Genomic DNA, 12,939 nt, shown 5'->3' on the forward strand with positions numbered 1-12,939 from the left:
TTCGTACTTAAGATATTTATAGTTGTATATGTTGCTATTTAGGAATATTATAATAAACATAGACTTAATTATTATATGTTTGTGATAGTAAATACATTTTTAATTAGAAACTGGAGAATGAAAATGCTTTTTGCAATACAAACTTATTATTCGTTATTTAATAAAAATTGAATTAGTTGCACCGACAAGAGGAAACTCTTAAATGAAAAGAGAATAAAAATTGAATATTAACGGTTAATTTGAATAGTATTTAGAATTCGAACACTCAGGTTATGGAATGAGCTCCCTAATGAGGTTTTCTCAAGAGACTACAGCATGGGGTTTTTCAAAAGAGGTGTAAAGAGGTTTCTTCAGTGTCGGCAATAAGCGAGTAATACCTTTGGTATTGCAGGTGTTCATAGGCTACGGTAACCGCTTACCATCAGGTGGGCCGTATGTTATTTTATCATGATTGCTTTACGCTTTAACATATCTGATGGCAAAAAATTAGACCGGCTCCCTGCCAGCACCGGCCCATGTAGTAGTCACGGACCTCTCGATGGGCCGTATGTTTGTTTGCCACTTCAGTGGTATAAAAAAAAGGTATTGAAAGAGATGTCATTAGTGTCAATTCAGCGCATAGAATTTTGAGGCATCATTCTGTAAAACTATTAGAAATAAAACTTATTTTTAAATAAAAAAAAATTAATAAGGCTTTGCTCTATGGGTTATTCATAATCTGTGTATAAATTATCTATATCAGAATGCAAAAAAAAAAAGTAGAAATTTATCTATGGAATTGTGCATGTCTCAAAAAAATGGCGATTGATAAATTTTTGTTCACATTTTGAAAGCACAATCTTCAAGTATTAGTTAAAACGTTATTTAATTGTTAGCGTGTAACTGTGAATAAAGCTTCGCAATGGCTGATGCCATGGTAGAGCGAAGGCCCGCTGCGAGGTTCTTTTGCCACAGGTGTAACATTGAATTCGAAGATGTTTTGCAGGTAAAAATCAATATTTTTTTGTACAATTTTATTGAAAAGGTATTACTAGGGTCTGTGTAATGCGTACGATTTTCCTCTCGATGTTATCATAAAGAAACAAATGACATACTCCATGATGTTTATCGATTTAGGATCCATTGCATTATAACAACACTTTAATGACTAATAAGACAAATTTGCATCTGGCAGCCGGGTTTTAAAGGTGTTGAAGCTTGTAATATGTGTTTCAGCTCACTGTGACATTTGTTTCATATTTAATTTTATATTATCAGTGCTAGGATAAGACTGATTAGTTATTTATGTCTTGGCTCAATGCATTTAGGTTTTACATGTAAACATTACGTAGGTAACACTGGCGACCGCAGCAATAGCCTTGGTATTGCCTACTTTATATTTGTAATACTTTTTTACATTAGATTATCCACACCCTTCATATGTTGTTATATTCTGACACTATTGAATTCAGATTGATTTGTATTATTATTTTGCTATTAAAAAATAGATTGTATTCAACTGCTTTTTAGTAATTTTTACTCCTTTATTGCAATTTTATTAGAAAACTATTATTAATAGGTAAAATAAGGCTATATCTATAAATATATGTCTATGATTATAATATATTGAAGGCATTTGTCGAGCATTGTTATTATAGTAAACATAATAATCAACATGGCCAATATTTGTCAAGCCGATTAGAATTTTATGTTTCAGGGGGTGAGTCTACCATCCTCGCTTAAATTAATTTGTTATTGGTAATATTTTAAGTTTTATAAATAGGAGTAGAAATAAAAGTATACCAAGTCTCTAAGTTTTCTTTTATTGTGTAATGATCGCTGACATGTTTATTTAATATTTCAGGATTACACATGCCCATACTGCGCAAGTGGTTTCATCGAACAGTTGGAGAATGAAGCAGAGGTGCTGGCGCTGTCAGGCGATGACTTCAGTGATGCCGACATGAGCAATATTGATGATATGAGTAACATTGATGATATGAGTAATTTGGACGATTCAGATGATGTTCATCAGGTAATTTGTTGATATTCAGTTTTATTAATTTCAAAACCCCTAGACCAGTGGCAAATAACTCTATCAATAGTATTATTAGGTTTAATTTTTTTTTTTTAATGTTAGTGAGCAGTTGCTTGAGAAATAAAAGACAATTGAGAGACAAACAGAAGATCTTCTTGGAGTCTACCATCATTTTTTTTAATAGATGAGAATGAAGTGGTAACCCTGCCTGTGCTAACAGTATATGCTGGTGGGGCACCAGTGAGAGAATTTATTATGAAAAGATGATCTGCCTTAATTCTCGTCTATCGCTCCTTAATTGTACACAACTAATAGTGCACACACTATCATATCCTGTTGATATTTTATATCCATTAAAAAAAAACCTTTTACCTAAGATTCTAAGTGTGATTAAATTTCACACACATATGTATAATGTATTATTATTATTTATTTTATTGCAGTGTGCATTAATTTTAAACTTTCACATTGTTTATAAATATTTAATTTAAAATATTTGCAATAAAAATCAGGTATGTAGGTACCGTTTACCTGTAATCACGTCATTTTATATCTTAAACATGAATTTAAACAGGTATGTGTGTTATTAATGTGAACCTTTGTGATTCTAATAATATATCTAAAAAAAATACAATTGGGAATAGCAAACATAGTAATGCCCAAACTGATGGATATTGGTAATCATTCTATAGATATAGTACCATAGACATCACAGAAACTGTGTCAAAGTGTATGCACGTGATATTCCTCACGCATTGCCATTCCTGGAAATGAAGGTGTGTTATATACCTATTATTTTTTTTGCTATATGTTGTAAATTCTTATAAAATGGTGCAATCATGCAATTTGAGATGATAATTAATCATACTCTATGCTAACACAAACATGCCATGACAATTACGTCACATGGAGAGTTCTAGAATATGATTTAAAATGTTATTATTGGTTACACTTTTAAAAGACAAAATTTTTTTTTTTCTTTAATTATTTTATGACCATAAATTAAGTTTTTTTTTTTTTTGTAAAAATAGAAAAATGTAAAAATCCTAACTGTAAAGTACGTTCCGTATTAAACGTTAGTACAAAACGAATACCAATTGGGTGATTTTATGAACTCTGACCTCAGTAGTTACGTCATATTTGACGCCGCTTAATTTATGAAATTGAAACAATATTACACTTGTAATTAATTAATCAGCGTTTTAATTTTTACTAGTGATCCGCCCCGGGTTTGCGCTCGTGCAGTTATAGAATAATAATAACAAATAAAAACTGTGTCCTGTGGTTTCACCTGCGTGAATCAGAGGGTCTACTATGAAATGTTTTCCAAAGTTTCGGGGCCGAAATACAAATTTGTAGTTAAAGTTACATAATAAGTATATACCGTTTAAAAATATTAAAAATGTTAAACTAGTATACTTGTGGACCTTATTGATAGGATTTCTCTCTCTTTTCATTTAAGAGTTTCCTTTTGTCGTTGTAACTAATTTATGAATCTTCCAGCCTGCTCTATCCCAGGCCATATCCTTGACCTCCCTATACGACATGACACCTAGTGTTTCTTTTATATGTCCCATATAGTTATTCCTCTTTCTCTTTTGCCCTCTATTTTTCCTTCTACTACTATGCTCTTAAAAAATCGTCATGGTCTTAAACAATCGTATAAGGTGGCCTAGCATTTTGCCTTTTCTATTCTAGATTAAGATAGGATTTATGACGAACAAAATATTAAGCTCCATTTACTCTGGGTCTATTTCGGTATAAATTATAACACGAAATTGAGTTCGAAAATCCGGAATATCATTTCATGGTAGATCCCCAGTATATAGGGTATCATAAGCGCTAAGTAAAGGTATAACCTACCTGTGTTACAATTCCATTAAAATCCTTTTAGTAGGTTTATGTGAATGTGTAATAAACATCTATCTATATCTATTTTATATCTATGTATTTATGTTTGTTACCTCATAACTCCGTCAGTTATAAACCTATTTGGAAAATTATTTTTTATATCTGATATACTTTTCAATTGGTTTATCATATAAATTTTATCAAAATCCGTTTAATGGTATAGTTTTTATACAAAAATTTGCCACAATTGGTTTCTTTGTGGAACACTTTTAAATTATTGTTTAAAGGTGTTTCTATGTAGAAAACTGATTATTTGAGCGTCATTTACTATATTTTGATCTCTTGCTCATATGATAACGATACGACATCGTAACTTTTTGGAAAAGGGCATATTGCCTGTTAAAAGGTTGATTGTACGCCTGCAATTCCTCTGGTAATGCAATTGCTCATGGGCGGTAGTAGTTAGTAACTTTCCATAATATGAGCCGCATGATCTTTGTGTTATAAAAAAAAAAAGATAAATATGATGAATTGGCTATTTAGGGTCATTATCATTTATAATGATTTGATATATATATATATATATATATATATATATATATATATATATATATATATATATATATATATATATCTTCTAAAATACAATAACTAATCTTCACCGAGCACGTGACTGATTATAACTGGAGTGCCAATATAAAAAAAATATCTGTTTTTTCACCAAGAATTGATCCTCATGGTTTCTAAGGAAACTATAAGCAGGTTGACCTGAAGGGCACCATTACTAAACGATAGCGAGTCCATGAGATACAATGGTGACTTTTTCTTTTAATGTGTGATAATGGAATGGTAACCCCGCCTGCGCTATCTGATGATAGATGAGTTAGCCCATCGTAACGAATCCCTCAAGAATTAACCAAGATGGTTATTAGGGGAACCGCGTGTAGGTCGACCTGATAGGGTATTTTGCTAGCAACAACAACGGGACTGTTAGAGCCCATTACTAACAATCTCTTCCCACCAGAATGGCGACTTGCGCTGTCTTGTTCTTTATTAACTTTTTTTTATACAACTTAGAATGGCAAACAAGCTGACGGCCCACCTTATGGAAAGTGGTAACCGTCGCCTATACACATGAGCAGTACCATGGACATAACGGAGTATACTGTTTCGCCCATGATACTCCCATGCGTTGTCGTTCCTGAGGACTCAGATGTTATTCCTCTGTACCCAGTAAATTCACGACATATCCCACCCTTCAAACCGAAACACAGCCATGCAAACACAACTGCTTCACGGTTGAAACACGAATGGGACAGAGATACCCAAGCAATCGACTTTTGTACAAAGTCTCCCTCTGGTAAACGCTAATCGAATCGATTTTATTGATAGATTCGTTTTCGATTCGTTTGAGGGGCTCGTTAGCTATTATAGACTGTCCTATTCTCGTATACAAAGCTATTGTAAGTAATGAATACGAAATGGCAACAAACAATTTTTCCTTTTATCGTTATCAGTCGTATGAGAAATACTTGTCGTTATCATGTACAGTAATATAATAGGTTATTGCGCGTCATTGTTTTTATACCCACTAATACGTCACGGCATCGTTTTGCAATAATTTGTATTGTGTACTAGTTCTTAAACGCGACTTCGTGTAATCTGGATTATGTCCATTCCAAATGCTACGTGTATATCAAATTTCATGACGATTGATCGACCCGTTAACTTTGTTAACAACTAAATACAGGGGGGAAAAAAGGATTGTTAGTAATGGAGACTAAGAATCCCATTGCTAGCAATATATCCAACCAGGTCGACCTCCTCGCGGTTCCCCCTGGAAACTATCATGGTTAATTCTTGATGAATTCGTCATGATGGGCTAACTGGCCTGTTTTCATCCTCATCGATCACCCTTCACTGGTGCCCCGCCAGCGTATCCCATTAGTGCAGGCGGGATTACCATTCCATTTTCATTTAATAAAAAAAAAAAAAAAATAAACACATTTTCATATTTTTAACACGTCTCTCCTACCTTTGCGCGATGGATAAATAGTGTAAAAATCTTTTTTTTTTTTTTATTTTTTAAATGAAATAAGCCCCTGTTGCTGAGTTCTCTGTAGAGAATTTTTAAACTCATTATCGCCATTATTAAAATATTTTCTTCTTTCTTTCCTATTTTAAAAATTAAATATTGCTAAACTAGTTTTATATTGTTTCAACCTGAACGAGTTTCAATTTATAAGTCGACAATTTAACAACTATATTTTTATTCATTGTGGGCTTAATCATATATAATATCATTTGTTTTTTCTATATCAGATTGCACAATATTATATGATTATTTTGCAATTAAAATTTTAAATATACTTAGTAGTAGAGTACCTTAGTAGAGAAACTCTTGTGGGAATATCTGTCGAATGAGTTATAAGAAAGAAAGAAAGAATTATTTTCATTTAAATAAACTTAGATTTAAGCAGAGGGAGACTTTGCACAAAAGTCGATTGCTTGGGTACCTCTGTCCCATTCGTGTTTCAACTGTGAAGCAGCTGTGTTTCGGTTTGAAGGGTGGGATATGTCGTGAATTTACTGGGTACAGAGGAATAACACCTGAGTCCTCAGGAATGGCAACGCATGGGGGGTATCATGGGCGAAATAGTATACTCTGTTATGTCCATGGTACTGCTCATGTCTATAGGTGACGATTACCACTTTCCATCAGGTGGGCCGTCAGCTTGTTTGCCATTCTAAGTTGTATAAAAAAAAAGCATTTTTTAATAGTATTTTTTTTTCATTACCACCCATTCGAAATGCAATTTCAGTCAACAAGAATGAGCAAGTTGTTGCTTTGTTCAAAAAGTTTAATTATAAAATAATGTATTTGTGTGAATACAAACTACTAGGTACTGCTTAGTACAGATCATAAAATTTAAAATATATTTGATTCGAACGTTTGCAAATAGTGGAGCCATGTAAAACAGTTGAGTTGATTGTCACTCTTTTATAAGGAATCGGCGACTTGCTCGGCTTCGCACGGATAGATTTTTTTTATACAACTTAGAATGGCAATCAAACTGACGGACGGCCCACCTGATGGAAAGTGGTAACCGTCGCCTGTAGACATGAGCAGTACCATGGACATAACAGAGTATACTGTTTCGCCTGATTGTGTTCTAAAATAAAATATCGACTTCAATCCTGGCAAAACCGATTATTTTGAATTAAAAACTAAACTACAGGAGCCATTTTGATAAAATTTCTATAGGACTAATTTGTAAGCATATGCTTTCAGACAAAAAAATAATTTTCCAAATTAATCATAAAAATATACTTACATTGGATTTTGAACCACCTTTTTCAAGTCGTTTGATAAAGTATTTGCGCTCCATGTTACTCGCACTTAATTTAGATATGTAAATTAAATAATTTATAAAATGAATCAAGTATTTTTCAGTTTATTGAAATGGATTTTTTTTTTTCACTTTACGACATTAGTTGATACTTAATTATCCATAATTTTAAATTTATTTTATTTCAGAGTGCTCCTCCAGTGTTAAACGACCTCGCGTTTCTCATGTCGGGCGGGCGGGTGCGGTAAGTTATTTTTTATTTACTAGCTTAAGAGTGTTCGTCCTAGGAGTGGGTCATATATAGCAATATCTATATATTTTGGTTACAATATCTCTATACTGGTACAATAACGTATATGTTAAAAGTCTGTTATCAAAAAAAAAAATATTGGATAACAGAATTTTAATACATTCGAAAATAGATATCCGGCAGATATGATGACCTTTTTACTGCCATCAATGTCTAGTGGGAACCAATATATAGATATCGGATCGGTATCCATATTACCCACCCATAGTTCGTCCTTCAGCTTATCAAAGTGTAGCAACATCGCATCCATACTAATTTGTATTGTTTTGTATTGTTCTATAAGCAGTGGCCCGGGCCGGCGTGAGACGCTGATGGAACAGTTGGTGTGGATGATAGGCGGCGCACGCGGCGGCACCGGTGCCGTTGCAGCTGCCGCTCCCTTCGTGCTGGTCGGCGCGCCCGGGGACTACGTCTTTGGTGGAGAAGGTATGGACACTGTACAGTGTAAGCAGTACTGTAAGGTATTCATCCATATCAGCCGCTAACCGTCCACTGTCGAACTTAGATCTCCCTTTATTTTGGTTGCCAGTAGTTGCCAAGCTTGGCACGCGAGTTGGTTTAGTTAGGCTTTTAAAAATGTTTTAAGAGGGACACTGCTGCCCATTCCTCGCCCTCCCTTAGTTGCCTTTTACGACACCCACGGGAATGAAAGGGATAGCTCATTATATGCTGGGTCAAAACATTTAACGAAACAGGATAGCATTGGGATTTTCAAATCGCGTTTGAAGAATTATTACCACTAACAATGCTGATGTACTTATTATATTTGTGTATTATATATATATATATATATATATATATATATATATATATATATATATATATATATATATATTTAGTTATTTATAAAAACCTATCGGTCTTTTCAATTCTAAAGACATTTTATTTATTTATTTTTAACTATAACATTTAAGTCGATTGGTACACATGTATGACTGTAACTACTAATGAACTGTCAGTTTTCTCATATTGGGTTTGCTGGAAGAAATCTCTCTATTGGAGATAAGCTCGCCTTTGTGCACTATTATGTTTGTTCTTCCATTTCAATAACCTTTTGTGTACAATAAAGAATAAAGAATATAGTGTAAAAATATTTAAAATTATTGATGCTGAGACGATAATCTCTTGAGTACCCTGCTTGCCTATTTCGGTTTTCCATGCCTATTTTTTTTACTTTCCCTTCATCATTTCATGTCAGGGATGTGTTCAGTTATAGTTTAATTTTTATTTAATAAATAGAATATTATTTATATTACAATTTAAATTCTTATATTAAATGTATAGCTATTTACTAATATAAAACTCTTGAAATTTAAATATTTTGTCTAAATGTTAAGTCGTGTTATATATACATACGTTTTTTAATTATAACATAGCATAAAAACAATAATGAATATGTTTATATGTTGTTATTTGTGCCTCATTAAAATATAATCAACAAAAGTAATTAAAATATAATAATTTTTGTGCCACAAAAAACTACTTCGATTATGGCGAAACTAGCTATTTTGATATAAAAATTATGTTACTGAATCAATTTTGATAAAAATTTTATAGAACCAATCTGTAAATACATCTTTTCAGATAAAAAATAGAGTTTTCAAAAATGAAACAGAGTTTTTAACTAGATCGGTACACAACTGGTAGAGTTGTGAGGTAATAAAAAAAAAACAGAGTACCTTCATCTTTTTTTAAGTCGATTGGAAATATAATAACAGCGTCTCGCTCAACTTGTATTTGCACTACACGCGCAGGCCTGGACGCAGTGGTGACGCAGCTGCTGGGACAGTTGGAGAACGCGGGGCCGCCGCCGCTGCCGCGCGACCAGATCGCCGCGCTGCCCAGCGAGCCCGTCACCGCCGCGCAGGTCGAAGCCGCCGTCTCCTGCTCCGTCTGCTGGGAGAACTTCCAGATTGGTAACATTCGCTTCTACATCATCACATCACCCGTTAACTGTCCACTGCCGAATACAGGCCTCCCCTTATTGGGGGTTTGACAGTAGTTGCCACGCTTGGGTTGGCAACTGCAGTTAGATTTTGGTGATACTTTAAAAGGGACGCTGCTGCTAATCCCTCTATCAGTAAGTTCCCTTAGTCGCCTCTTGCGACACCCACGGGAAAGGAACGGATGGTCTATTCTATGCCGGGACATTTAACTATATAGTGTGAAATAATAATAATAGGCGTATTAAGTTAACACGAGGTTTTTCCTAGAGACAACAGTATGGGGTTCTTTAAAAAGGGTATATTTAGGTTATCGCGCAAATGACAACCCCAGTGTTGCAAGCGTCTATAGGCTACAGTGACCGTTTACCATCAGACGAGCTGCATGTGTTTGCTACCTTTGTGGTAAAAAAAACAAACTTTCACATTTATAATATTAGTAAGGTTATCATTCAGAGGGCTATGTGTTCAGATTACAAGCTATTATAATAGCGTTGATATTATTTCAGGCGAAACAGTGTCCCGACTGGAGTGCGACCACATATTCCACTCGACGTGCATATCGCCGTGGCTGCAGCTGCACGCCACGTGCCCCATCTGCCGCCGCTCGCTGCTCTCCGAGGAGGCGGCCGACACCGCCCAGCAGGCACCGCGACCCACCGCGCCCCCACCCACAGAGGCCTCCAGCAGTGAGTTTATTTTATGGTGTTTTAGGCTTAGATTATATAGATAGAGTGTCTCCATAGAAATGCTTCGATAAAAACGGGTCGTTTTCATACAATTGTGTGATAATTTTTGCATCTTTTTAATGTGTAAAAAAACTCATTTTATTCATTAAATAATTAAATATAGATACGTCAAGATACATTATGTGCGTAAGTATATAGAACACTAATAAAAAAAAAAGAGTCAGCTAATTTAGCTAAAAGTTGACAAAAAATTTATTCATTTTTGAGGCTCGATGCTCTATTTATATAATCTAAGGTTTTAGAATAGATTAAAGACTGTCAAAATTACAAGGGCTTACTTTTACTACTATTTCTTTTAGTGTTGCAATTATATGTTCAAAATGCTAATTTCTATAACTGCATTCTTTATTTAAAATTTGGTTGTGGTTTATGGATTCAAAAGCCCGTCTTACACGAATCATAATAGGATTTTTTTTGCTTAAACTGCAGTATTTATTAAGCCTATCGTGAAGAGGTAAGAGTAACATTACGTTAATTAATTACATTGGCTGGTTATAAAAAGCAGACTCTACAAAACTATTATTCAAGTACATTGACTTTTAATTCTCCTGATTTTTTTTTATAAATTTTTTTTTATTCAATTAAACTCAATTACAAGCATTTTTGAATAAACATTTTTTTATTCCCATGTTGCCCATTTAAAATACGATTTTAGCTGAGAAAAACGTGGAAGAAACTCGACTGCTGCTTTTTTCAACTAAAGTGCATTGCACATTCCCATATATATCTGTCACGCCTGACTTCCATTACGGCAGGCAGAAACAATGAAAAAGAGGTTAATTTTACTATTACAAATTTGTGTTAATACAGACCAGCAACTTTGCGGCACTCCATGGAGATTGTATACTGTTAACACTGAAAGGAGTTGTATAACTAGGGACCAATTTAATTATTTGTGAGTGAAGTAAATGTGATAATGTTTGGTCGCAGCGTCGCTACCTCACGTAGTGGTGCGGCGACTGGCGCGGCCGCGCTGGGACGCCGAGTCGGGCTCGTCGTCGGCGTCGCCGGCGTCGTCGGTGACGGCCGTGTCGGCCGCCGGCCTGTGGGCGCCGCCGCGCTCCGACTCCACCGCCACCACCAACTCCTCCGCCTCGCTCAACTCCACCGCCGACAGGGAGCGCCACTACACCAACTACAACATGGACATCGATTACGACTAGGCCTCCGTCCGCGTCTGACTGTGCAGTGCCCGTGTGTGACAGTGCAGTGTTCGTGTATGTGACGTGTACTCTTGTGTCTGTGTGTGTTTGTCCAGATGCAGACTGGTGGAGTTAGACTGAGTGAGTGATTCCTTGTTCTTCCCATACTTATTCAATTTTTGTTGAGTAAACATGCTAAGAGCAGTAGATTGCCATCAATTTTATATATTGTTTTGACTTTTTTTGTTTTCAGTTTACACACATATGGTTTTACGTTCTATCTCATTGTCTTAGTCTAACTCCACCTGAACACACTAGTGGACAGTAGTAACAAATGTTATTTTTGTATGTATGGTCGTTTATCATTGTTTCATGTCGCGTTTAAAAAGTAAATATTGTAACTTGATACAAACATTGTACCAGTGTTAATATGTAAAAAAAATATATTATAAAATATAGTTAAAGTAAACTTCTTTTAGATATATAATATCATGTCATACAAATTAACTGTTGAAGTTGTGTGCCTTTGATTTGTACTGCTACATACGTGTACACATTTACCATTGAATAATGCTTCACATATAAAAAGTGCACATTTATAACAATGGAACAGAAGTGTTATCCTATACTGATAATTTTTCTGTTCTGCATTGTACAGTGATTATATATATTTCATTTTTACCTCGTGGGTACAGACTTTAGGGAAAGTTCTTGTGTAAATTTTGTAAATATAATCATAATTTTAGATATTTGTTGCTGTTATATCATTTTGTGAATGTACTATGTAATATGTCCGGTGTCACTCTGACCAATTTTAAGGAAAGTTCTGCGAATAATTTTACCAATAAAAATATTATATGCTACCATTTAAATTTCGAATTTTACATCAAAATTGTTAGTTTATTATTAGACTAAAATTAGCATTTTTAACTTCCTTTTTTTTTTATTTTGCAATAAAAATGTCCATTATTCTTAGATTTTGAAACCTAATGATGTATTGCATATTGTATGTATTTATAGCCATCTATTCTTTTACCAAATGGTCATTGTAGTTTGCAATGGAATCCCCCAAATACGTCAGATGCGTTCTCAAGAAAGTTCGCTCAAATTTAGTTTAGCCACATAATGGCTAGTTTATTTTAGTTACATACACTTTGTCACAGTTGTCTGATATTTAATCTGTAGTTTCTTCCTTTGTTCCTTATACTTTGAGCTACATGTTTCACCAAAATACTGGTATGCAAAATTTATTAAAATACCATAACCTAGTCTCCTTGAAGTGAGTAGAGAGGGGTATTGTTAACATTTTGTCATTATTTTGGTTGACTGAAAAGATAAATCGTGACTTGATTAATATAGACAGTGAATTTTTTTAATAGGCTTTATCCAACGTGCAGTCAGTGATGGGACTGACTAGTTACTTTATGTGGTATATTGTGATATATAGACATACCCTCCTAGTGTTAGGCTGTCTTTATTATTAGGTACTATTAATTTAAACTCCTAAATTTTCTTATTCTAGTTTTTTTTGTATATGTATTTCCCAAGTAGGAAAATCAATGAACTTCTAGATGACA

General features: G+C 34.3%; 1 protein-coding gene across 5 annotated transcripts; it reads left to right on the forward strand.

Moving 5' to 3' along the window:
* The first annotated feature begins 770 nt into the window (after positions 1 to 770).
* On the forward strand, positions 771 to 12,716 carry LOC113510688 (E3 ubiquitin-protein ligase RNF115-like). 5 transcript variants are annotated; one of them, XM_026894185.3, is made up of 7 exons: positions 771 to 985; positions 1,844 to 2,014; positions 7,407 to 7,462; positions 7,812 to 7,954; positions 9,283 to 9,444; positions 9,981 to 10,160; positions 11,151 to 12,716. In XM_026894185.3, exons 1-7 carry the CDS (start codon positions 902 to 904, stop codon positions 11,381 to 11,383), a joined length of 1,029 nt encoding a protein of 342 aa, XP_026749986.2. In that variant the 5' UTR covers positions 771 to 901; the 3' UTR covers positions 11,384 to 12,716. The 5 variants fall into 5 exon arrangements, with proteins under 5 accessions (XP_026749986.2, XP_026749987.2, XP_026749990.2 ...); XM_026894186.3 differs by having other exon boundaries at positions 7,815 to 7,954; XM_026894189.3 differs by lacking the exon at positions 771 to 985 and adding an exon at positions 1,219 to 1,361.
* Positions 12,717 to 12,939: the final 223 nt, after the last annotated feature.

Source organism: Galleria mellonella, unplaced genomic scaffold (genome assembly GCF_026898425.1).
Source record: "Galleria mellonella isolate WM207_F2 unplaced genomic scaffold, CSIRO_AGI_GalMel_v1 utg32, whole genome shotgun sequence".
In the NCBI taxonomy this organism is placed as follows: Eukaryota; Metazoa; Arthropoda; class Insecta; order Lepidoptera; family Pyralidae; genus Galleria; species Galleria mellonella.

What these genes read in the sequence shown, in the direction of transcription:
- LOC113510688 (XM_026894185.3), top strand. Translation starts at nt 902, where the DNA reads ATGGCTGATGCCATGGTAGAGCGAAGGCCCGCTGCGAGGTTCTTTTGC. An exon ending in AATTCGAAGATGTTTTGCAG is followed by an intron (nt 986 to 1,843) that starts GTAAAAATCAAT and finishes TTAATATTTCAG; the next exon opens with GATTACACATGCCCATACTG. An exon ending in ACCCACAGAGGCCTCCAGCA is followed by an intron (nt 10,161 to 11,150) that starts GTGAGTTTATTT and finishes GTTTGGTCGCAG; the next exon opens with CGTCGCTACCTCACGTAGTG.